The 26311-nt window shown below is 35.8% G+C and overlaps 1 protein-coding gene across 2 annotated transcripts; it reads right to left on the bottom strand.

The window, feature by feature from the left end:
* Positions 1–324: 324 nt before the first annotated feature.
* LOC117928379 (kinesin-like protein KIN-UC) lies at positions 325–25479 on the bottom strand. Of its 2 annotated transcripts, XM_034848271.1 has the most exons (21): positions 24907–25479; positions 23523–23623; positions 23103–23225; positions 22495–22677; positions 16039–16260; positions 15753–15912; positions 15253–15402; positions 13742–13830; positions 12536–12748; positions 12130–12264; positions 7510–7689; positions 7012–7191; positions 5275–5388; positions 4966–5094; positions 4755–4893; positions 4552–4644; positions 3439–3564; positions 1888–2013; positions 1494–1637; positions 1281–1409; positions 325–579 (listed from the first exon to the last, which is right to left on the bottom strand). In XM_034848271.1, the coding sequence occupies exons 1-21, from the start codon at positions 25064–25066 to the stop codon at positions 431–433; spliced, it is 3045 nt and encodes a 1014-aa protein (XP_034704162.1). In that variant the 5' UTR covers positions 25067–25479; the 3' UTR covers positions 325–430. The 2 variants fall into 2 exon arrangements, with proteins under 2 accessions (XP_034704162.1, XP_034704163.1); XM_034848272.1 differs by lacking the exons at positions 23523–23623; positions 24907–25479 and having other exon boundaries at positions 22495–22628; positions 23103–23189.
* Positions 25480–26311: the final 832 nt, after the last annotated feature.

Consider the following 26311-nt stretch of genomic DNA (forward strand, 5'->3'; position numbering starts at 1 on the left):
CCTCCGAGTTTGATCCTTCCGTTCTGCTCTCCATGGAAAAAGATGATGATTTTTTTTTTTTTTTATACGTGGTTCAGATCTGAATGCTCTGATACCATGAAGAAAATATTCTTCTTTTTTTCTGTGTCAAAACTGAATACAAAGTGACCTATATATATACAAGTGGGATTCCTAATCTAAGCCATATAATATGCACAATCACTATCTCTAAGGAAACAATAACTAATTAGGAGAGATTCTCTCATCCATAAAATAGAAAGTATCCTAACACAATCCTTCTAATCTTGGCACTTAATTACAAATCATAATCCCATATTTCCACACATTCATACAAATGTATTAGTGCCAATCCAAAAAATCCAGCTTCCCTTAATAAGAGTGAGATAACTCGTATAAAAAGATTTGCTGTGCTGTGGTTCTATACGTCTTACTATAATTCTGCATGAATCTCAGCTTGAAATGGAGTCGATTTCAGTGTCTTCTTTGCTAAGTTTTGAATATCTTCTCTGGTGGACTCAGCTGCTATTCGTTTAAGTTCCGTCACACCTCCACTGGATTTGAAATCCTGGGCATTGTTCTCTGCAACAACCAGGAAAACATAGTGTTAGGAATGAAGAAATTGTTGTGCTATCAGGATTTTACTTTCAAGGATCTGGAAGTGGTCTCCAGGAAACCCCTATCTTTCAGATCATAGGGAAAATGCTGGAGGGAAGTTTAAGGGAGATCAATATAGAATTGGCAGCAGTAGATTGAATGTTTTCTCAAGGAATGATTTTAATGCATTGTATTTGTGTGCAGTGTTTGTCAAAGAAGAATTGATGATGGGTTTGAAATACACCAAATGCAAAGTATGGACTCCGACTAGAAGAAACTGCACCATGTTTGGAATCCACAATGTGACTGAAAATGGCATGTTTTATATGATTTGTAAAAAAGAAAAAGAATCACAGTGCATGAACCCAAAATTTTTTGGGTTATTTGATTGCAAATGGATAAGATAATCGCTAATAGGGAAAAATAACCTCCACATTTTGGAAACATGGAAAATGATATTTTTTGACAAAAAGGTCCTCCATCAATCGTTTTTATGTCTATCTCACAACGAAGAAGGAACAAAGGAGCATTTATGTCCATTTGAGATTATATCTACAAATTTTGAGATGCAGAGGTTATTTATCCTTTTGGAACAAGTAGTCCAACTTCTTTACTGATTGATTTTCAATTTCCAAATTACGCAATGTTGAATGAATCCCAGGTCCTTTCTTAAACTGTGAAGTTACCATTTTGTGCCAAGTGGCAAAGAGCAAGCTCCATATGACGTCGAGTTGAAGCTGAAGCAGTATTACAATTGGAAATCAACCATGTAAGTGCACCATCTTCAACAAGAAGTGATCGACCTTTTCTATGTCCTGCATTAAGTAAAATTATTCACATTCATGATTAGTGAAGATGAATGATAGTCACCTAGTCTATGAAAGATAACAACCACAGACCTTGAATGATTCCACGAGATTCACATTTTGCAAAGTTAGCCACTCCCCTAGCAACCTGTGCAATAACATCACTATTCCCAGATCTAACCATTCCCAGAAGTGCCTTGATGCCTCCCTCTTCCTTCAGCATCATGTGCAACTTCTCTGTTAAAAGGAAAAAAGAAAAGTCCTTGCTTTAATATAGAAGAATCTCTCCCATTCAAAGCAGTTTCTCTAGTGCTCATGAAGCACCGGAAAATCTGTACTTCATTAGTTTGACGGCGTTGTCATTTAAGGTGAGATAAGATAAATATAAAATTTAATATCATTTGTAGATATGCAATCCATACAGACAATGATTATGTGAGCTGCAAATATGGCTGAAAAAGTAACTGTTAAGATACTTTTAGCTTACCATTTCCACATAAATTAGCAATTGCACCAGCTACCATTCTAAGAGTTTGTGGATCATCTGTTTTGGAAGCCGTGTTTGCTAGTAGCTGACCACCTCCTTTGCTGATTATTAACCCTTGATTCAACTCTGAGAAGATAGAAGATGATACAGTAAGTTTCTGAAAGGGTATTAAGAGTTTCTTAGATGTTATCAGTTTGCACCTCCATTTGTGCAAGTGAAGAAGAGAGCATTTTAGATTAGTAGCAAGCTTGGTCTGATGACAATTGTACCATCATAGTAAGTTTTTGGGTCAAATTTACTCTACTTTTTTATACATATTTGCCCCAAGAATAAATTTAAAGCATCATGATGGGGAGAAACATTAATACAATCATGTCTAACTTGGGAAATGGACACATAAATATTCATTTGTCTGATAAATCTGATTAGAAGAGTTCACTGCACTATGATGGGAGAGAGCAGTTGGTGGTAAAGCACCATTTCGAAAAGGAGACCACTCATCACAGATTCTTATGCAAACCAAAAAAAAAAAAGGTACCAGTTCGCCTGTTGGTAAAGTTTCTCAGCTACTTTCATCAGGGTTAGGAGCTTTTATAGCAACCACCAAACAAAAAAATAATAATAAAATGATCCTTAAACAAATTTTAAGCATCACTATTCATATTTCACTTGCAGATAACCAATTTACAATATCGTAAAAAGACACAGCAAGAAGTAGAGAAGGTATCACCAATTGGATGGCTCATTATTAGAAAATACACATAATCTGGGACATGATTTTTCTTGAAATATTGAAAGCATAACTTGTGAAAAGTAACACGCCCTCACCATTGTGCATCTTTTTCCTATCAAGGTTTTCTCCCTAGACAATTCCAGGAATTCCACTCAAAATTCAAATACTGTTGCTACCTCCATCTAGTCTTGAAATTCTACAATTTTCTTGCCTTAGTCCAGTGTCTTATATGGTTAGAAGCCTGTTATAATTTCCAAATTACAAGATTCTATTTGATTCTAAAAATTAAAATCAAATTGCAAGATTTTCTTTCGTTCTTTGATATATATATACACACAAGATTCCAAGTATGCAAGTAAAAAAATCTGGCCTTTTGTTATTTAAGCAAACCTTTCCTCACCGTGGAAGTCAAGAAGTACTGGATCTCTAGAAGTTCAGCAAAAAGATGTTTATTAGATACTCAACTCTAGAGGAGGACTAAAACTAAACATATTTTGTTCAGAGAAATACATAAGATAAAACACCAATATAGTTTGCTTCATAAAATACACATATTCAAAATGTATTTTCTGTGCCTGAAAATTTTCAGCCATGGACCTAAAAAGTCATGGCAAAAAATAGGTTAGCAAACATTATACTAAGTTTTGTTATTTAGGTATGCAATTTCATTTTTGCATTGCCATTTCTAAATGATCAAAAGGAAGGAGAAAAAAAAAAACACCTAGAAAAAGAAGGATGGCAATATTCATTGATTACACATTCATAAGCAAGATTTATGAAGTGCAATAAACCAGGAAAAAATGAAGATTCAGGAATACCATTCATTGCCAAATTAGCAATTGCCCCAGAAGCGACTCTAAGAATAGTTGTACTTTTTGATGATCGCAACAGCAACAAAAGAGCATCTAAACCCCCTTCCTCCACAATCGTTTCCTGATTAATATCTGAAATTGGACGAAAAATAAAATAAAATAAAAAGCTTTGCACACCTAAAATACTATTTATGCTATTTACTGAACTGAGTAGTACGGGCTCATGGATAATCTTCAATTTAGATGGAGAAAGATATTTTCTTAAAACAAAAAGCTATTTTTGTGGCAATCTATATGTGTGTGCACGTGTAGATTTATAAAGCATGATATACATTGTGGCCCTAAGTCCCAACAGCTTAAGCTCTTAGGAACATTGGTAATTCAACATGGGTAACTTCAACGAAATTTCTTAAGTGTTTTAGTGACTTTTGATATTTCAATATGAATGGTCGAATGTTTGAACAATTTATTTTTAAAACGTAAAAGAAATTTATTTATTTTTCATTTTCTTAATGGAGGACTAGAACAAATACTTGAACAAAATTTGAAAATTTAATTCACATTTGACCAGATCAAACTTAAATCTAAACAACACGAAACAAATTTACCCTTCTTAAACCCTGACAAAAATATCTGGAGTAAGAATTCAAATATGATTTGATTAAAAATGCTAAAAAATATCTGGAGCAAGAATTCAAATATGATTTGATTAAAAATGCCCATGATCTGTAACTATAAATACTTCTATCTTATTTTAATGCCCATCAAGTTTTTTTCTATTTTTGTTCCTTATACTACACAATTCAAACAGATTAATAGATTATATGTTATGGACTGAAGAGCAAAACAAATTACTAAACATGTATCTGAGGCCTTCTCCAATTAGAAATATTGCATTAGTATAACAGTCTTCTAAAACTGCCCAATAAAAGGATGATTAACAGGGAAAAGGTCCACCCTCACAAAACTGAAACTTGAAATTCAAAGGAAGCAGGAAAATGATTGTAAATGCCTTAGATAAATTAAAAACATGAGAACCCACTAGAAGAATGTTTTAGAGAGGCATCAATATATTCGTGCATGCTTGTGTGCATACATTATCTAAAATGTCTTTTGTACCTTCAGCAGCAAGATTGGCTACCACCTTTACAGCATGGATTTGGACATCTAAATCTTCAGATGTTAACAATGCCAATATCTTTTGAAGGCCAACTGGATGTATAAAGTCAAACAATTTGTAAATCAAGATATCCCAAGATGCAAAATCAGCAACTAAGAAAACTGTCAAAGTTTATAGTGCTTTAGTACTAAGAAAATCTTGCCTTCTTCACATATCTTTGCAATAGTGGCCCTTTGGCCAGATATTGTTTCCCTTGATGGATTTGACTTATGTAAACCCATTGGGGCCCCAAAAGCTGATGATTCTTTACCTATGCTTTCCTTCACATATGATTTCTTGTCCTGTCCAAAATAATAGTAAGATATCAAAGCATATATAATATATGCTATATTGAATTGTACAATGAAACTTACTTCAAAGTCATGGTCATTTTCCGGCACAAGCTTCTTAAGTTTGACCAACTCATTTTCAATAGTCTTCCTTTGCTTTTCTTCGACTGAAAGTGTTTGATTAACAGCATGGAGTTCCTCGGTTAACGTTGCCTGAAAATTTCCAAATTTTTAATAGATACATAATATCATTAGTAATTACAGTTTTCAACCTAAGAAGAAAGCCCATCCATTAGAAGGGAGTTGTTACATAAGAATGCTATGAATAAAAATTTATACATCCAAAAAGGAAAATTTTAAGCACGCTCATGTAATTTATTATATCAAGCATACCTTCTCAGACAGTAGATCATTATACTCAGATTGCAAGGATTGAAGCTCATTAACACTAAGCTCCTGATGCCGACCCATTTCATGCAACCTCATCTTAAGTTCATCAATCTCATCCTGCTCCAGAGTCCAAGAATTTATTCTTATTATTATGGTAATTATAAAAATATGGCCAAAGAAAGAATGAAAGAATAAAGGGAAACTGTACAAGAAAAAGAAAGAATCAACAGCAATAAAACCATACAAGAAAATCCAGGCACTTTGAGTGATATTTCCAGCTCAAGGGAAACTAGAATGGTAATCTCATGTAACATTGGCAAGGGTTTCAGTGTTTGGAATGGATAATAGGTGCCAATAGGGCTACCTTAAATAAACTTAAGTTTTCTGCCATTCATGTGCTTGGTGTATCTCATATGACAAGAGCGCCCCTGTTCCACAAGTCATTAACTACTTCACTAAAGGATGGTAAATACTTCTGTGTATACATCTATCTGTCTCCTAATAAAGTAATAATATTTGGATGCACTATGATGAGAATTATGACCAAGAGGTTAAGAGCAAATACAATGCCAAAATGCATAGCCTACTTTCAATAGCCTTAATAATTAGAACAAGAAAAGTACTAGGTCAAAAGTGAGAAATGCATTCTTCTGATAATTCTTTGGCATTCCAACAACATTATTGTGTTTGTACATTACTAGCAAACCCACCATCTTAATTTAGGACGTCTAGTCAGAATTTAATCACTCCATTGTTTTTCAACATTTTTCTTGCTGGTGATAGATAATAATTTGTTAAGAAAAAAGGCAAGGGAGAAGAAGGGAGCGAGGCATCCTTTCCTCCCAAAGAAGGAAAAAGGGCTTGAGGACAAAATAAAAAAACAGAGACCAGCATTCAATGACATCCAGATTGAAAACTATTCCCTCCCAATCTAGTGCATGCTGCTTCTACTAATCTCTATGAAATCATCCATTATAAGAAGGGCCCAATTAGAGAGCAGAGCTCATTCTTTTACTAGCAACAACAGAAATATATGTCCATACATCCTTACAAAACACAAGGACATCCCTATGATTCCCATAATCAGTTTGCTTCATGGATTGGCCAATCTTTCTAACATTATTCAATAAAAGGACGCAACCAAAGAGTGGAGCTCATTTTAATAGCAACTAGACATTTATCTGTCTCCACACCCTTAAAGAATCTCATTTTCCTTGTATTTTAAGTACTCCAAGCAACTCCTAAAGAAACTAGGTACCATATTAACTTTAATCCCTAAGCCCAAAGGTTTCACATCCCTAACTAAGAAGACCCCAAAAGGAGGCTGGAAACAACTACGAAACTCAAAACAAGAATAAACAAAAGACACCATGTAGAAACTGCAAATCTACAATGAATAAGGAGATGATCCACCATCTCTCCTCAGCTCTACAAATGACACAATGTACTCATTCAGTTTCAATGGGATACTCCCAACATCCCACAAACCAAAAACCTCAACTGGATAGACAAAAACAATAAAGTAAACATCTAACAAACCCCAAGTCAACAATAAATAAAAGACAGCATAAGGAAACCACAACCTACAAAGAAGGAGAGGATCCACCATCTCTTCCAAACCCCCATGTATGAAACAAATCTATATAAAATACAATTTAGTAGCAGTAGCAGGAGCAGTAGTAGTGGGAGAGGTAACCTGAATGCAAGGCATACTACATTCCACTTAAATTTTAGGCATACCTGCATTGGCTTTTGATGACAACTTAGGAGGTTCTTTGCTTCATCCAATTGTTCTTCTGCACCTTCAAAACGGGCATGCTCATCCTCTAGTTGCTTAGTTAGCTCCGCTATTTTCTTCTCATACATTTGAGTAGTGTCTGCAAGTGCCTTCTGATACGTAGAATTTTCTGTTTTTTGTTGCTACCAAGAATAAAATAACAGCATTAAGGATTGCAATAGTTTTAGTTAAAACTTGTGGCAGGAAAAACTTATCTACTACTCAAAGCATGGTTCAAGATCCATGACATACAGAATGATGAAGCAAAGTAGGACCTTAGAAACACTACATTTGGTAGGTTTTGCTTCTAACAAAGAAGCAAAATCTCAAAAAAATTTCCCACAAAGGATAAGAAAATCTACCACAAAGGACAAAACATAGAAAAGTAATAATTGGGATTCAGTGGTGGAGATAGAACAGACAACATAAACAGCCATCTTTGAGATGATTAAATGTCTAACCTGAATTTTCTGTTGGCTCTCACTCAGGAGTTTCTTGATCACATCTAATTGTTCTTCAGCAGTTTCATAGTGAGCACGCTCATCTCCTAGTTGCTTAATCAACTCTGCTATTTTCTTCTCATACATCTGAGTGGTATCTGCAAGTACTTGCTGACATGTAGAATTTTCAAGCTGGTACTGCTACTAAGATCCAAAACACAGCATTAGTGCTTCTGCTAATATATGTCAAGATTCATGATGAACAAAAATAGACTACTTCTATAGTTAAATGGCAAAATGATATTAATCCAGAAGCAGGGATTAACCTTCAACGCTCAAAAGAATTATGGAAATTTACAGAGAGGCAACAATGACTTTATCAATGAAATGTGAATGTGGTTTGATTTCATTATGCATTGCCTTCTGCAATAAATAAGCTTTGAAAAAAAAAAGGAAAGAAATTGAAACACTGCTTAAGGCAATTCAGAATTTAGATCAGGGGTTACAAAAAAATACTGAACATTAAGCAGTAATTAAATAACATTGGAACCTATGCTCTTGCTTCTAATATGTCCTTCCACCCATTCATATTATTTCTTTCTCTATTTTCATTGATTAACTGAATATGTCTCCGTTGATAAACATAAGTTATAGACACTTTATAGTCATGGAGAATACAAAGCCCTAGACAAGGAATTTTCCTTTAAACATTCCTAGACTCTATGATCCAGTGAATTTCTTTCAAAATAATTGACAATTTTAGGATTCTTTTGTCTCCACATCAAATTGTAACTTGAGTCTAATTATTTACAAAATATACAAACCATCCACTTTATGCTTGAAGAGATTGCAATGGAAGAATCCATCAAGGCCTGTATGCAAACCCTTCTTTGAGCACCCTTGGATGAGTGAGAGAGTCCAGAAACCTTGTTTTTGCATTGGAAAATGTACAACTATCCTTGTACATTAAAAGATGTTTTGTAACAATCAGGGTTAAGGAAAAGAAATTTTGGCTTTCAGTCAATCTACAGAGTGGTCCAATAGGTTAAGAGGGTTATTTACACTTCGATCAATCAAAGCACTTTCTCAAATTGATTCAAAAGGAACTTGGCATCTCAATCAATCAAGGAGCACTTTTGATTGATCATGTATTTCTTTTCTCTTTAGGCAGTGTACTATTTTGATTCAGAGTCTTCTTCTTTAGAGACCTAGCCCCTTTTTTTCCTTCCTATATATATCAAACCTGGAGGAATGTTTTAAGAACTAATTCTCCTGCATCAAATTAAAAAATAAAAAATAAACAGAAAATAAAACCTCCCAGTTATTTTTTTCAAAATGTTGAACATCTTCACCATAAAAAGAGATGGTCTAATTAATTTTTGAAAAGCCTAAAACCCTGAGATACCATTTACTCTTTTTACCACATACAGTTGGATGTTGACTGGTGAGGAGTCATTTCATCCAATGGTCTACCCAATTTTTTTTGAGTCTACTAGAAAGGGAATTGCAAGAAAATGAGCAATGTGGAAGTCATAGTGGAATAAAAGGATCCATCAAAATTTGTTTCCTTCAACCTGTATGTGATGTGGAGGAGAAATTGATTGGTATTCCTATGCTCACTTTTAGTTTAGAACAAGGATGAAAATATCGGTTTTTATAGATATATTAGTCATTTGATTTTATAGATATATCAAGATATATCAAGAAATATTTGTGGAAATTTGGATACATAATATCGATAAAACAAAAATTGATCAAAATTCATGAAAATGTTAGGAAAAGTTCTAAGAAATGATAGACGTATTGAGGTTGTTTTGTTGAAGAAGTTTATATATGTATGATATAATTTGTAATATTCAACAATAACTTTCACAACATGAAACCATATTTTATACACATCCTTTTAATTTGAATGTATTCAATGATATAGAAGAAATGATGATACGTGTATTTTTTATTTTAAAATACTAATAATTTTATTTATAAATTTATATTTGTCCTGTATTTAATTATTATACAAAAGGCATAACAAGATAATTAAAATTAACTTATTTTCAATAATTTTATTTTAATCAATTTATAATACACAATATATAAAATATATTTATAAGATTTGTAAAAGAAATTTATAATATGTATATATATATTATTCCATGTGCAATTCTAACATCAAACTAGATTTGTCCAACTAGTTGGAGCAATTCATCCAAAGCCCCAAGAACCCAAGTTCAACCCCTACCCATGCATACTCTGATACTCATGTTGTTTTTCCCACATCGAAAACCAAGAAGAAACTAGACTAATATTTAATAAGATGATGATTGGTATCACACCGTAGCTTTATGTGGGTTGGGATGAGGTGTGAGGTCCACATCCAATGATAATGGATTTTGGCTTTAAGGGCACCGAAAAAATCGCTGAAAAATCGGTGATAATAGGAGGGAGTATTTCAACCAAACATTGATTGATTATCTTCAAAATGAAGGTATAGTTCACCACTCATCATAAGTTGACACATCCCAACAAAATGGGATTGTCAAAAGGAAAAATAAGCACTTAATAGAAGTTGTTGGTACTTTACTTTTTGAAATGAATGTTCCAAAAACATATAGGGGAGAAGCCATTTTGATAGCCAGTTACTTGATAAATAGGATACCTACTAGGGTCCTTGATTTCAAATCCCCTATAGAAAAACTCCACTCTTTGTTTCCTAATTTTCAAGGACTTGGTAAATCCCCTCCAAAGATATTTGACTGGCTATCCTATGTCCATGTTCATAGCCATTTAAGAGGGAAACTTGACCCTTGAGCAATTCATTGCATTTTTTTAGGCTATTCATCAATAAAAAAGGGTTACAAATGTTACCATCCAACCACACGAAAAAAAAAAAAAAGCATGTTACAAGGGATGTAACTTTTGTGGAAAACCAACCCTTTCATGGAAACACCTACCTTCAGTGAGAGAAAGATGGTATGGAAGATAGGTGGTGGGATCTTGAACTCGAACCTTCCTTTGACTCCTCTACACTAAATCAAAATGATTCCAAAGGTCGCTTTCCTCAAATAATTTTTTCCTCTTCTAATGAATTATTCAAAATTCCCATTGCAATGAAGCACCTCTTATAGTCAATGTATTCCAGGAGAAAGCAGCCCAAAATTCCTTTGCAAGACCTAATCACTGACTCCGGAACATGTAATGAACAAGGTATGCAAAATCCTACCCTAAATGATGATCTAGATTTACCTATTACTCTCAGAAAAGAAACTAGATCCTGCATGATTCACCCTATTTCTCAATTCGTGTCCCTATAGAATATCTCACGTCAATACAAGGCCCTCACAACACAATTATTCAGCCATGGAATTCTTACAACTATTGAGGAAGCTCTAAGCTTGGAATCATAGAAAAAGGCTATGAAAGAAGAAAAGAGAGCATTAGAGAAAAATAGGACTTGGGAGATAGTGGATTTGCCAAAAAGATGAAAGACCATGGGATGTAAATGGATTTATACCATTAAGTATAAAGTCGATGGCTCAATGGAAAGGTACAAGGCAAGACTCGTGGCAAAAGGGAATACACAAACTTATGGTGTTGATTATCAATGCACTTTTGCCCTTGTAACTAAGATGAATACCAACCGGATTTTATTGTCTCTAGCAGCAAATCTAAACTGGTCGTCGCAACAATTTGAAGTGAAGAATGCATTCCTCCATGAAGACTTGGACAAGGAGGTATATATGAATGTTCTGCCAAGTTTTTCTCATAGAAAATGGGGTAACAAAGTGTGCAGGTTGAAGAAATCTCTATATGGGCTTAAACAATCCCCAAGAGCCTAGTTTGCAAAGTTTACAAAGTCCATGGTAAGAAGGGCCTACAAACAAAGCCAAGGTGACCACACGTTATTTATCAAACATTCTACTCATGAAAAGGTATCTGCCTTAATTGTGTATGTAGATGATATTGTTGTTATTGGAAATTATTTAACTAAGATTGGAAAATTGAATTCTTATTTGGTTGCTGAATTTGAAATTAAAGATCTAGGAAGTCTTAGACACTTCCTAGGAATTGAGGTAGCAAGATCAAAACAGATATCCCAACAAAAATATGTGTAAATTCCACTTCAAGGCTACTAATTCAAGTTGGTTCTATCCAAATTCGAACCAGTTTTCGCACTAGAATGCAAAAAAGAGTAGTCCCTTTTATAATTTATAAAGGGTTTTGAAATGATGCTGAAGTGCTGTTCTTAACAAGTTTGTGAGGCAAATCGGGTTTAAATGCGATGGGGCAAAATGTAAAAGATGGAAAAGGTTGAGGGGATAAAGTGTATTTAACCCCTTAAATAAAATACGTTTAATGGTCAACTTTTTGGGAAATGAAATAAAAATAAATTATTCTTCTATTCTACGGCATGAATTTCCTTGCACAAATGTGGTTAGGTTATTTTGAAGCCGTTAGAGAATTTTAAATAATGCTAAGAGTGATTACTATGTGGCAAGGGGAGAACTGACATGGTAATAGCCAGTTTGATCTTATATGGTTAACAGAAGAACATTATAAGAAAATTGCACAGCATCAATTAAATTCAAAGGAAAATAAAACTAGGGGACCAAAAATTAGTGTTGTCTCAAGGAAGGAAAATACCTTGCTGTGCTTTAAACTCATTTCTAGGCTAGCAACTTCGTCACGCATCAAAACATTAAGATCTTTCTGATGATTCAACTCATTTAGGAAATCCTTCATCTCCAATTCCAAACGAGTATTTTCCTTCTCTAAAAACTGCAATGAAATACAAGTTATTTAGAAAAGAAGGATACTGGAGATGGATTCAACAAACAATGAGCAGCAGCAATAACTACCAAAAATTATTAATTAATTTTATGATTGGAAAATGCTTAGGACACAGATCCAAGCTCAAGAAACCAGTGTACCATTATCCCAAATTAGAAAAAAAAAAATATATATATATATATATATATATATATATATATATATATATATATATATATATATATATATATATATATATTACAGCAGGAGAGACAATTACCTCAGACCTTGTAACTAGATTCTTTTCTGCCTCAGCAAAGGTGTTTTGACATTCTCTGAGCCTTTTTTCCAATTCATCTGTGTCATTTTTTCTCAACTTTTGTTGCCTCTCAATCTCTTCAGTGAGCTGGTCTACTTGCTTCTCAAGCTTCCGACACAGACTTTCATAATCGAATTCCTCTTTAAGCTTTACCATGTTTACTATTTTCATAGCCTGAAAAAGCAACAAAATATTATTCTACCTTGACTGATAAAATATGTCAAAAGAAAAATTACAATTACTATGTCAACTGAGAGACCAAATTTTCACAATTCAACTTTGGAATGGTCCAATATAAGTACAAAACCAGAGAATATCTGAGAAATGAGATGACAACACAAACTAGCCAAATATGAGGGTTAACATAGGAAACTATTTTCTGATAATGACCATAACGTGTGTGTCTTACTGACCACAATGTGTGAGTGCCGCACTTAAAAAGACAAAAACAAAAACAAAACAGCTAGAACTTTTTCGAAATGGGAATGTTTGTGAAGAGTAAAAAAACACTTGGTTTAGCTTGAGGCATCTTCAAAACTTCTTTACTAATTTTTTGGGCTATTATTATGAGCTCCAATTGGCTCAAAGGGGGAGCCCAATTACTCTTGAATTAAGTAGCAATCAGGTTCATGTTGTTTTATTCTCCAACCTACTTCTGTATATTAGCAGCCCTGGGTAGGTTTTCTAACCGAAGAACATCATAAATTGGAAATATCTTTCAAAATATTTTCCAAAATTAATGCAATAACAGAACACTTGAGAATGCACTCCAGTTCAACTAATGAACTATATGCTTGCCCTTCTGTTAAACCAAACCAACAACGACACAGCACGCAACATTATCCTGTTTCAAAGCATTGACCCTAGCCCGTTGGAAAAAATTTATATAAATGAGATCATGCATACTTCATGTCATCTCATTTCCATTACCAATACCAATTCATTCCAAGGAGGGGCATGATAAGAAAAAATCCAGACACAGCAATGGCATTTATTGTAAGAATGAAATATTAACATATACCTTGTATTACACAATTGAAAATTTGAAATTACATTGAATGGGAAAGAAACAGAGAGAGAAAGATGATTCACCACCTGACATATTGCATAAATTTTATGAAGACCAGTTCTGAACATCTGAATTGTAATGTACTGCATCTAACTCACCCGTTGTCCAAACATAATTGTGCTGGTAGTTTCTGCATGATGTCTTGCAGATGGCCCAATTGTTATTATAAGTGAGGTCCTTGCAGAGCCTGTTTGTTAAACCAATTATGAATTACCATTAGAAAGGATTCAAAGGAACAGGAAAGAACAAATCAAATACAAAATGTCACAGCAAGCACCATAGAATAAACAAGCTTCAAGTAGAGAAATTATGAATAAAAAATTTATACTAAAGAAATTAAACTGAAATCCTCAAAAAGTAAGCAGAAAAAACTCAAAAGCCAAATGTCTAACAGAGACATTCACTCTAATGAAGTATACTGGAAGATCTTCACAACCTTATTCTTTTTTTCTTGTAAAAGAAACATCTCTTTTCAGATTTAACCTTGTGCACTTTTGAGGAAATTTCTTCCACTCTTTATACCCCCTTCCTCATCCTAATACCTTTTGCTTTGCACCCACACATTTATTTCCTATTGTACAGGTTTGCATGAATCCTAATCTGCCACTACAATCAACTAGAAGCCATTTCTTTCAGTTGAATCATGAATTACATTTTTACAGTATCTTACTTAGACTAGCCATTTCCTTCAAGCCTTCCCAGTTCAGAGCCCCCAGCTTGCACTTGAGGCATTTGCTTTCTCATTAAACACTCATTTCTTGTGTGTAAATGTCCAAAATTCAGTCAACTCTCTATTATTTAACCATTTACTCAGGATATGTCTAGATCTTCATGATTTCACTTGTCTTTAATTTTATATATCCGACTCTTTTCACTCATCTAGATCAAAATTTTCATTCTGCATATATTAAGCGAATGTATGAATGTATTCTCATAAGCATAAAATTTTTTAGGTCACCAACATTCATTTCTCTAGATTGCAATTGATTTTATCAAGGGATAATTCTTCAGCAGACTGACAGAAAAGAGTTACCAAGAAAGAAAGAAAAATAAGATAATATACAACTAAGAAATTATATGCTTGAGTAATACCAGAAACCGATTAGAAACATCTAAATTCAGAGTTTCAGTCTCCCAAAGAACTAATGAATGCATATAAATGTGCAAGGGGGCTTGTTAAGGATTTTACTAATACTTTTTTAAGTTTAAGTATAAATATAAAATATGATCAATTCACATAGTGGTTTGACATGAAGATACTGAACAGTGGGCCATTGCATGACTACTAAAGTTTTGGATACAATCTTTTCTTGGCTGTGTCAAACCTTTTGGGCCAGAAGTTTGATTAGACGATGAAAGAATCATCAAGGCAGACAAAAAGTTACTACTATGCACTGAGAATCTACTAGAAAGAAATTCTGAACTTTGCTCAATCAAAGTATGGAATTATCAGCATATTTCAGAAATTTCAAGCATAAAATGTACTATTGGACTAATCAAATAACCAAAGTTGCATATGACGTGCTATTCTAGGAGCTTTACTTTTTATCTTATTGAATAACTTCAAATATAGAAGAAAGAGAGCCCAATGTAAAAAGATAGGGATAACCTCCAAATGAATCACGAAGCAGTCTCGTTAGCTTAGAATCTCGGATAGGTATATGAGGACTGTTTTCAGCCAATGCATTTATACATTTGCCGAGGGAAGTGAGAGAGAGATTAATAAATTTAGCTTCTTCAAGTAACTGCCCTTCACTGCCTGCAACATGAAAACATAAAATGTAAATTCATTTAAGAATAATAAGTATTAAAAGCATGCTGTCATTTAACCATTCTTAAAACCAGATGGTTTTGGGAACCATTGTTATTTTATAAGTTTAGCCAACACATGCATAATTTTCCTCAAAACAAGACAAAGTAAAAATTAATACAGCATGATTCATGGAAATAAGTCTACATGATTCAAACAATGAAAGTGATGAACCAAAAAAATCCAAAGAAGAATTGAAAAATAGACAAGAAAAGACAGAACAAAACAAAACTACAGTAGGCAGAAATGCAGGTCTCATGTACAGAAATCAAAATAAATAATTACTATAAACAACAGACCAGATTTGTCCACTCTTTCAGATCCAGCAAGATCCACAATCAGCAACTTGCTTTTTCGAACAATAGGTATTCTACTGCCACCAGGTACATCACTTCTATTGACTTTTTCTTGAGAAGAGATCTCGTCCTCTTTTTTGTGGACAGATCTTCGAACATAAACCTATTAACCAAGAAAGGTCAGAAATTTAGGGAGTTGAGTGTTCAAAAATATTCAGAAAATATGATTAAAAAAATTCTCCACAAAGACAATTGTTAAAAAAAATCCCAAGTCCTATGAGACACCCACCATAAGAATTGCATGACTACGTGAAGACTCTGTATTCAGCTTGGTGTTTGCTGCATGACGATTTGCCTCACCTATTTGCAGTTGTTGTAAAAAATGGTCAATATCTCGAATTTTAACAACTGCAGCACCAGGCAACGATACTTCCCCAGTCCTGGGGTCCTCAGTAATAGGGATATTAATCTTTTCTGGTGCAAGTAAGTCTTGTATAGATTCCATATACAACTGGCATAACATGAACAACAGAAAATGAGTGATTCTTTCATGTAAAGTTATATTGTGAATAACCAAACTGACATAACTATCTACATGAATGTACTAGCAATATGATGCTGAGTCAGCATTTATTACTTTGTTGATGAAAGCATTCGCCATAGATGGAATAGGAGATCATGCAAAGTTAATAGTGTAAACAACAAGCTTTTTACCTTAGAAACATTTAATTTATTGTGATTTTTTTTAATCTGAAAAGCAAACAAGTACCATGCTATTTTTTATGGATTTCAAAATGATAGGTTTATTTAATTAGAAATTGTAATTTTATTTTGTTGAAAACATTTGTTGAAATTTGGCATTCAAAGTTAGGGTTTTAATTTAGGAAAGTATTTTAGGAATAAAAAAGGAGAGATCATTTAGGATGATTCAGTTTCCTAATTTTAGGAGAGAATCAAGCTAGATTGATATTTTCTTATTCAGTCATTTGTGTATATATATGTGTATGGTGTGTACCTAAAAGATTAATAAAAGGAATTCAGAATTTCTTCATGGTATCAGAGCCAGTTTTCTGAAACCCTAATCCCTTCTGGCCACCTCTTATTCAGGCCATCATTTATTCCGGCCAAATCTCTCTGGCCATCTCTCAATCCGACCATCTCTCTCTCTGGCCATCTCTCATTCTGGACATCAGTCCCTGTTCTCAGAGCCAAGGGAGAAAACGCTTTCCGGTCGGTCGAATTGTCGTCAGAAAACATTCACCGCCGGCGACTTTTCAGGCGAACTTTTCCGGTGACGGTTTTTTTTCACACCGCAAGGAGCGCCTGGAGGAGATCTCCAACTTTTCCCAAAGCACCGGAGCCAGAAAACCATCCACGCGCCGCCCACGTGCGTTTTTCCGGTCGGCGACTGCATCTCACGCGCCGGCTCGTGAGCCACTTTCTGGCAACGCGCTTCCTACCCCAGGCTCGCCTGACGCCGACCAGCCACCCTTCGTACCTGTTTCTACCATCCGAGCCCTGCACGTGCCTCTTTTGGGGTTCTTTTGCCTCCGCGGGCCCTCCGATCAGTTTTTCCGACGTCCTCCGACTATTTTTTCTCAACTCCAATCCCTGCACGTGCCTTGGGAAGTGTTCTTCTACCTTTCCGGTCCATGACAAAATACGGAATGGCATCATCACAAGTATCCAGCGTCACGTCACCAGAATCAGGGAGCAGATCTGAAATTCCAAACCTTGGTGGCAGTGATTCCTCTCCTATTCTCATCACAGGACACAAATTAAATGGCCATAACTATTTACAGTGGTCACAATCTGTGTTGCTGTTCATTTGCGGTAAAGGAAAGGATGAGTACCTCACTGGAGAAGCAGCCATGCCAGAAACTACAGAACCGGGTTTCAGGAAGTGGAAGATAGAAAACAGCATGATCATGTCATGGCTTATCAATTCCATGAACAATGACATAGGTGAAAATTTCTTGCTGTTTGGGACTGCAAAGGACATATGGGATGCAGCCAAAGAAACTTACTCGAGTTTTGAAAATACTTCAAAACTTTTTCAGGTTGAATCAGCCCTACATGACTTCCGCCAAGGAGAGCAGACAATTACTCAGTATTACAACACACTCACAAGGTATTGGCAGCACCTTGACTTATTCGAGACTCACTCATGGAAATGTTCTGATGATGCAGCAACATACAGGAAAATTGTGGAACAAAAGAGACTGTTCAAGTTTTTCCTAGGACTAAACAGGGAATTGGATGATGTTAGAGGCCGAATCATGGGCATTAAACCCCTGCCAAGTCTCAGGGAGGCTTTTTCAGAGGTTAGGCTTGAAGAAAGTAGAAAGAAAGTGATGATGGGATCCAAAGAGCAACCTGCCCCAACATTGGATGCCTCTGCCCTTGTTGCTCGGTCATTTAATAGTAGTGATGGATATCGTCAGAAACGGGATAGGCCTTGGTGTGATTATTATAAGAAACCAGACCATTATAAGGAGACTTGCTGGAAGCTTCATGGCAAACCAGCTGATTGGAAACCAAAGCCACGGTTTGACAGAGATGGCAGAGCACATGTGGCTGCCAACTCTGAGAGCACATCTGTTCCCGAGCCGAGTCCATTCAACAAAGAGCAGATGGAGATGCTACAGAAACTATTAAGCCAAGTTGGCAGTGGCAATACTACCGGTGTAACCTTCACTGCTAATCGAGGAGGAATGAAGCCGTGGATAGTGGACACAGGTGCTTCTGATCACATGACAGGAGATGCTGCCATTCTTCAAAATTACAAGTCAAGTAATGGTCATTCATCCGTCCATATTGCTGATGGTTCATAGTCAAAAATTGCCGGGACAGGTTCTATAAAACTTACTAAAGACTTATATCTTGACTCTGTCTTCCATGTTCCAAACTTGGATTGTAATCTTTTATCCATTAGCAAATTGGCCCGTGATCTCCAATGTGTTACTAAATTTTATCCAAACTCGTGTGTTTTTCAGGACTTGAAATCGGGGAAGATGATTGGCAGTGCTGAACTATGTTCCGGGCTCTACCTCCTCTCATATGGCCAATTCTCAAACCAAGTCTCTCAAGCAAATTGCATACAGTCTCAGAGTATGTTAGAGTCTTTCAATTCTGTGTCAAATTCTAAGGTCAATAAAGATAGTGAGATTATAATGTTACACTATCGCTTTGGTCATCCTAACTTTGTTTACCTTGCAAAATTGTTTCCCAAATTATTTATCAATAAAAATCCAGTATCTTATCACTGTGAAATTTGTCAGTTTGCAAAGCATACTCGAACAGTATATCCTCAAATCCCATACAAACCTTCGACTGTTTTCTCTCTAGTATATAGTGATGTGTGGGGTCCTTCCCAGATAAAAAATATTTCTGTCACTCGATGGTTTGTGACATTCGTTGATGATCATATACGGGTAACATGGGTTTTCCTTATGAAAGAAAAGTCAGAGGTCGGACACATTTTTCAAACCTTCAATCTTATGGTTCAAAATCAATTCAATTCCAAAATTTAAGTCCTCAAGTCAGATAATGCAAAGGAATACTTTACTAGTAGTCTCAGTACTTATCTTCAAAATCACGGCATTATCCACATAAGTTCTTGCGTTGACACCCCACAACAAAATGGGGTGGCTGAACGCAAGAATAGACATCTCTTGGAGGTTGCCCGGTGCCTTATGTTTTCCTCTAATGTTCCAAACTATTTCTGGGGGGAAGCTATTCTCACAGCTACCTATTTGATTAGTTGTATGCCATCCAGAGTGCTTACCTTTCAATCCCCACGTCAACTTTTCTTAAAACAACTTCCTCACACCCGTGCAGCCTCTTCTGATTTACCACTCAAAGTATTTGGTTGCACAGCATTCGTTCATGTGTATCCTCAAAATCCTAGCAAATTTGCTCCTCGAGCTAATAAGTGCATTTTCCTAGGGTATTCTCCAACCCAAAAAGGGTACAAATGCTATTCTCCAACCAACAAAAGATTTTACACCACCATGGACGTCTCTTTCTTTGAACATGTCTTCTTCTATCTCAAATCTCATGTTCAGAGGGAGAGCATGAATAAACATCAAGTTTGGGAGTCTCTTCTTGAGAGTGTACCTTCTTTTCACTCAGAGTCACCAAATCCTTCCCAATTCGCGCCCACTGAGTTGTCCACACCCATGCCGTCATCAGTCCAGCCAGCCCAGCACACAAATGTTCCTTCTCCTGTGACCATCCAGTCTCCCATGCCTATTCAACCTATAGCCCCACAACTTGCTAATGAGAACTTACAAGTTTACATCAGGAGGAGGAAAAGACAGGAATTAGAGCACGGATCACAGTCAACATGTGGCCAATATATTGACTCCAATTCAAGTCTTCCTGAAGAGAACATAGGTGAGGATAGGGCTGGAGAGGTGTTAATTCCCAGCATTGATGATTCTACTCTACCGATTGCATTGAGGAAGGGTGTTAGGAGATGTACAGATCATCCAATTGGGAATTATGTTACATATGAAGGGCTATCACCATCTTACAGAGCATTTGCTACTTCTCTTGATGATACTCAGGTTCCCAACACAATACAAGAGGCATTCAAAATTTCAGAATGGAAGAAGGCAGTACAAGATGAGATTGATGCACTTGAGAAGAATGGGACGTGGACTATCACAGATTTGCTGGTTGGGAAGAGGCCCGTGGGGTGCAAGTGGATTTTCACCATAAAATACAAAGCAGATGGATCAGTCGAGAGATTCAAGGCTCGTTTGGTAGCTAGAGGGTTTACACAATCCTATGGGATAGACTATCAGGAGACTTTTGCTCCTATTGCAAAACTGAACACTATCAGGATTCTTCTTTCATTGGCTGTCAATCAAGATTGGTGCTTGCAACAACTAGACATAAAAAATGCGTTTCTAAATGGTGACCTAGAAGAGGAAGTCTACATGGAAATACCACCTGGTTTTGAAGGAAGTATGGCAAAGAATCAGGTTTGCAAACTCCAAAAATCCTTGTACAGCCTTAAACAATCTCCCCGAGCCTGGTTTGATAGATTCACAAAAGCAGTCCTGAAGCTGGGCTACAAACAAGGTCAGGCTGATCATACTCTATTTGTCAAGAAGTCTCATGCCGAGAAAAATGACCATATTGATAGTCTATGTTGATGATATTATTCTATCTGGGAATGATATGGAGGAATTACAGAATTTGAAGAAGTATTTATCAGAAGAGTTTGAAGTCAAAGACCTTGGAAATTTGAAATATTTCCTTGGTATGGAAGTGGCTAGATCAAGGAAGGGAATTGTAGTCTCTCAAAGAAAATACATACTCGATCTTCTTAAGGAGACCGGTATGCTTGGATGCAAATCAATTGATACTCCTATGGATAGTCAGAAGAAACTTGGTATCAAGAAAGAAAGTACACCGGTAGATAGGGGGAGATATCAACGGCTCGTCGGGCGCTTGATTTATCTCTCACACACTCGGCCAGATATTGGCTTTGCAGTGAGTGTTGTAAGTCAATTCATGCACAGCCCCACTGAGGAACACATGGAAGCAGTCTACAGGATTCTTAGATATTTAAAAATGACACCAGGGAAAGGTCTATTCTTCAAAAAGACAGAGAACCGTGACACTGAAGTATACTCAGATGCGGATTGGGCAGGAAACATCATTGACAGGCGGTCCACTTCTGGATATTGTTCTTTTGTCTAGGGAAATCTTGTTACCTGGAGGAGTAAGAAGCAATCGGTTGTAGTCAGAAGTAGTGCAGAAGCTGAGTACAGAGCTCTTGCACTGGGAATCTGTGAAGGGATATGGATAAAAAGGGTTCTTAGTGAACTGGGACAAACGAGTTCATCTCCCATTCTGATGATGTGTGATAATCAGGCAGCTATAAGCATAGCAAAGAACCCCGTGCATCATGATAGGACCAAGCACATTGAGATTGACAGACACTTCATCACAGAGAAAGTGACTAGTGAGACGGTTAAATTGAACTATGTTCCTACCAAGCACCAAACCGCAGACATCCTCACCAAAGCTTTACCTAGGCCTAACTTCGAAGACTTAACTTGCAAGCTGGGATTATATGATATATATTCTCCAGCTTGAGGGGGAGTGTTGAAATTTGGCATTCAAAGTTAGGGTTTTAATTTAGGAAAGTATTTTAGGAATAAAAAAGGAGAGATCATTTAGGATGATTCAGTTTCCTAATTTTAGGAGAGAATCAAGCTAGATTGATATTTTCTTATTCAATCATTTGTGTATATATATGTGTATGGTGTGTACCTAAAAGATTAATAAAAGGAATTCAGAAATTCTTCAACATTTATTACTGCAGACCTTGCAGCCATTCAATATCAGAGTGCACAATTTCAGCAGGATGAAATTGGAGTATTGATCTCACCAATCTGCAAGACCAAATGATAGATACTGCACCCACACATAGGATTGCCAAAAAAGAAAGATTATTGGAGAGTGAAAGGGTCCAATCCATACATGGTTGAGAAACAACATGATCCAACAGCCAGACTCAAATCCAAAACATATTGAATGTTATCAACAGGTTCTACCATTCAAAGAGGTAGCAAAAGATGAAGATGAAAACCACATTTTAAGCCATCAAACTAAGCCTAAACTGAAAACCATGCTTATTGATGAAGATGCAGTACTTCACTTCAACTCAAATGAGAAATAAAAAATAAAAAATATACAAGCAAGCCTTCATACCACATTGTAATACCTGAAGATAGGAGATTTCCACACTATCAGAAGTAGATGTATTGGCAATTATGTCTTCCAAAGCTCTTACCATAATCCCACGTTCAGATGCATCATCATTGCCCAGTCTGCCAAGCGTATAAGTTTTACCTGTACCTGTTTGACCGTAAGCCATAACTGTCCCATTATACCCATTCAATACACTCTGCAAAAATATAACCAAATCAACTACATATGATTACCATGACATCGAGACATTTTCAAGATTTTTTTTATCTGCAAACTATAAGAGAAGGGGAATTGTTGCTTTAAATTGACTAATTAGGGAACCATGCACACATATTTATACATATGCTTAAAATGCATGAACATGCATACATTGTCACAAAGAAATCTCTATTCAGTCATATAATTTCCCAGCATAATCATAATACAAAATTCCGGGCTGCCAGTCTGGTTTACAATGAAGATTTCACCACCAAAAACTTGCACATAAAGTTGTTCCATCAATGAGGACAAATATCTGTGTTTTGTCTATATAAAGGGATGTGCATGGTGCCTTACAATGCATGGACACTCTTACACACAGACATTAATGCTGTAACTAGCCAAGCTCTTAGGGTCACTCACCTCAACAACAGGTTTTGCTACCACTTCATAAACACGCCTCTGAGATGCACTTTCTGTAAATACTTCATCAAATCTATATGATTCAGAACTCCAATTGTTTTTTCTCAGCTTCAACCTCCTCATCTATATCAGACAAAAAGAAACTGATTAATCCAAAAGTTTATGTGGCTGTACAAGCATGAAACCCCACCACCACCTTTACCCGTACACATGCAATTGTTTTTAATTTTATTTTTTTTCCCTTTTTCTGTTAGAACTAAAACTTTCCCCATCCACATCCTGGCCCCTGCCACCTAGGGAGCATGTACAAGCAAGCGCGCACACACACATAGAAACAAGAGAGAACAGACTCATGATAAGGCATACAGAACCCTGCAATAAATTTAGTTCTTAAAATAGTAATGAAAAATATCGAATCACCTCTGGCTGCAGTTCAACACAATCAGCAAAATCAGCATCTGAAAGGAGATCATCAGCATTTCTTGGTCGAAGCCTAACAGCAACTCTCACTCTTCCACTATCTGTTGCAAAAGTCAATTACAGAACCTCTAAACAAATATTTTTTACTTAAATTCAAAATATTACTAATCACAGGATCTAACAACTTGGTGGCATTTATTTTATTCAATAAGGCAGAGGACAAAGCTAAATTATGCTTCTCTTTTCCTATAATTGACCTTTTAATTCTCCTTCAACATATGTTCCACCCATGCTCGATAGCAGAAGGAAAACTAGACACTTAAATCCCATTCACATAAAGAAAATTTCTTAAAAAAACAAAGCTAAAGGGGCAATTGGTTCTGAATGGATCCCTAACTTAAAAGAACTTCAATGGAACTATAAATCTTTGTTAAAACTGAATATGACTGATCCTGCAATAAATATAAATGGGGCATATGGTTAATTAGTGATCAAACCCAATATGATCTAATACCTAGGCATATTGAAAATTGACTACTTAATCAAAATGGCTTTACAGAAATTCTAAATTAACTATTGACATTATAAAAAATGTGCCCAATGGTATAATTTTATCATGGATGAATCATATTGGATTTCATTTATTACCATGGATATTTTGGGCATTTGGGATGTTGTTTGGTAATCTATGGAGTCCATTATTATGCAATTTTAGGTTCTGACTTGCAAGAAAAGAAAAAAGAAGAAATTCTATGAAAAATTCCATGTTCAGAACTTCTGATTGGACATCAGGAAACTACCCAACTACCAAAATGTATCCCTGGAAAACTTTGGATTCCTGTTATTAAGACAACTTAGAATCTCTGCCCATGTGTCTTATTGAAAGAAGGGACCTCGAAATCCGAAAATTCTCAAAAGACATCAACATGGTACTAGTTGCTTTCAAAGAACCAACCAAGAATTGCAATGCATAACACTGGCTCAAACAATATCCTCCCAAATTTTATCCTGCTTCAATTTTTTATATAATTGGGTTCATCTAAGGAATCAAATCCTCCAAAAAAATCATCAAGAAAGCACATCATTGAATATTCATTTTGAGTCTCGAGATCGAAAATGATCTAAAAAACCAAATACTAATGCAGTTCCACTTTCGACCCGGTTTGGCTCTCAGCTTATTCTGAAAACCATAAGCTCATTGTCATGCATCTCCATCCACAAAATATGAACTCCCAAATTAAAAATAAGAAAATTAAGGGGAAAAAAAGAACCAAAAAAAAAAAAGAGAGAAGCAAAACACCATTCCCCACAAAACCCCACCAAACACCCATCATTTAATAGGAAACACAATAACTCATTCAAAAATCTACATATAGAGAGAAACCTGAATCATCTTCATTGGAATGAACACGAGAATTAGGGGTAACGGAGCGTCTAGAAGCTGAGGTCTTAAAACGAACTGCGGCATTCCCCTGTCCAGACGCTGCTCTAGAAGAAGAAGAAGAAGAAGAGAGTGGGAGTTGTCTCTTGGAAGTCGAACCCATGGCAGCCGAAGTTCCCACTTCTCACCTCATGTGACTTCCAGAACAAAGCTCATTCAAACTCCCAACTCCCTAGTCCCTACCTTCTAATAGCATTAACACTAAAACGGCACACAGAGAGAAAAAGTATAGAGTGGTTGAGGTCGGCACGACTCCACCCACAAAAACATTATATATAAATAAAAGGAAAATTCTAGCAAAGAAACAACAAGCCAACTGCTTTCCCGGCTTTTCTTTTTTACGTTTTTAAAAACCAAAACGGAAAAATGTCGGTAACACTGGAGATTTCACAGGGCAATTGCCTTCTACCCGACGTCACTTGATCTTGACGACTAAGAGTTGCTTTTTGTTCGGGAACATTTTTTGAATTCTACCACCCTACATTATCACTCCGCTCTCTCAAATATTTTTGCATTATTACAAGTGCCCACCGGCAGCTGTTCCGAGCCATCCCTTCCCATTTCCGTTTCCAACCGATTTTTATAATAATAATTAAAAAAAAAAAACCGAAAATCTTTTGATTTTTTCCCACCCACGTAACGCATAGATTCGGAATTATTTTAAACGTTATCATTTTATTTATATAATTTAATTCAGAAAAAAAATTTGAATTCAGCTATTTCATTTACAAAGTTAGGGGACCCAAAGAAATTCGAAGACTTCTGGGGACCATGCATGCCACTGTCTGCTGCGCCTCCTTGGACTGTTGTGGGTGGCACTACTCTTCTCTCTCTTTCAATTCTCATTTCTCTGTCCCCTCCCATTTTGATTTCATTCAAATCTCTCAATAGGCCCTCACAAATAATAATAATAATAAAATAATTCACAAATTTTTTAAAAAAAAATTAACCTTATAGATGTTTCAGTAATTAAGATGCATAAGAAATGAGCAGCATCCTGGCCAGAGGGTCAGCGTCCACGTACCTGTCATTTGGTAGTCGTCCTCATGACAGACCATTAGTTTAATTGATTATGGAAAAAGCCTCTTAACTTCATTTATTTGTATACCACTACTCTGTTTCCTTCTTTAAATATCAGCTGGGTCACCTTCCCCCATTTCATTTTAATTGACTAAGTATTTAGACAACATGAATACCAACAAACCCACAAATCTAATGAGAAGAAAGCATTCTTCTTTGTGGTTTGGATGAAAGCTATTTATTTATGGAGACCCCCTTGATGAGAATAGAAAGAGGTCTAGAATAGAAGAACTGTTTTTGTCCTTTATGTATACATATAACAAGGGCA

Source organism: Vitis riparia, chromosome 13, assembly GCF_004353265.1.
Source record: "Vitis riparia cultivar Riparia Gloire de Montpellier isolate 1030 chromosome 13, EGFV_Vit.rip_1.0, whole genome shotgun sequence".
Classification (NCBI taxonomy): domain Eukaryota; kingdom Viridiplantae; phylum Streptophyta; class Magnoliopsida; order Vitales; family Vitaceae; genus Vitis; species Vitis riparia.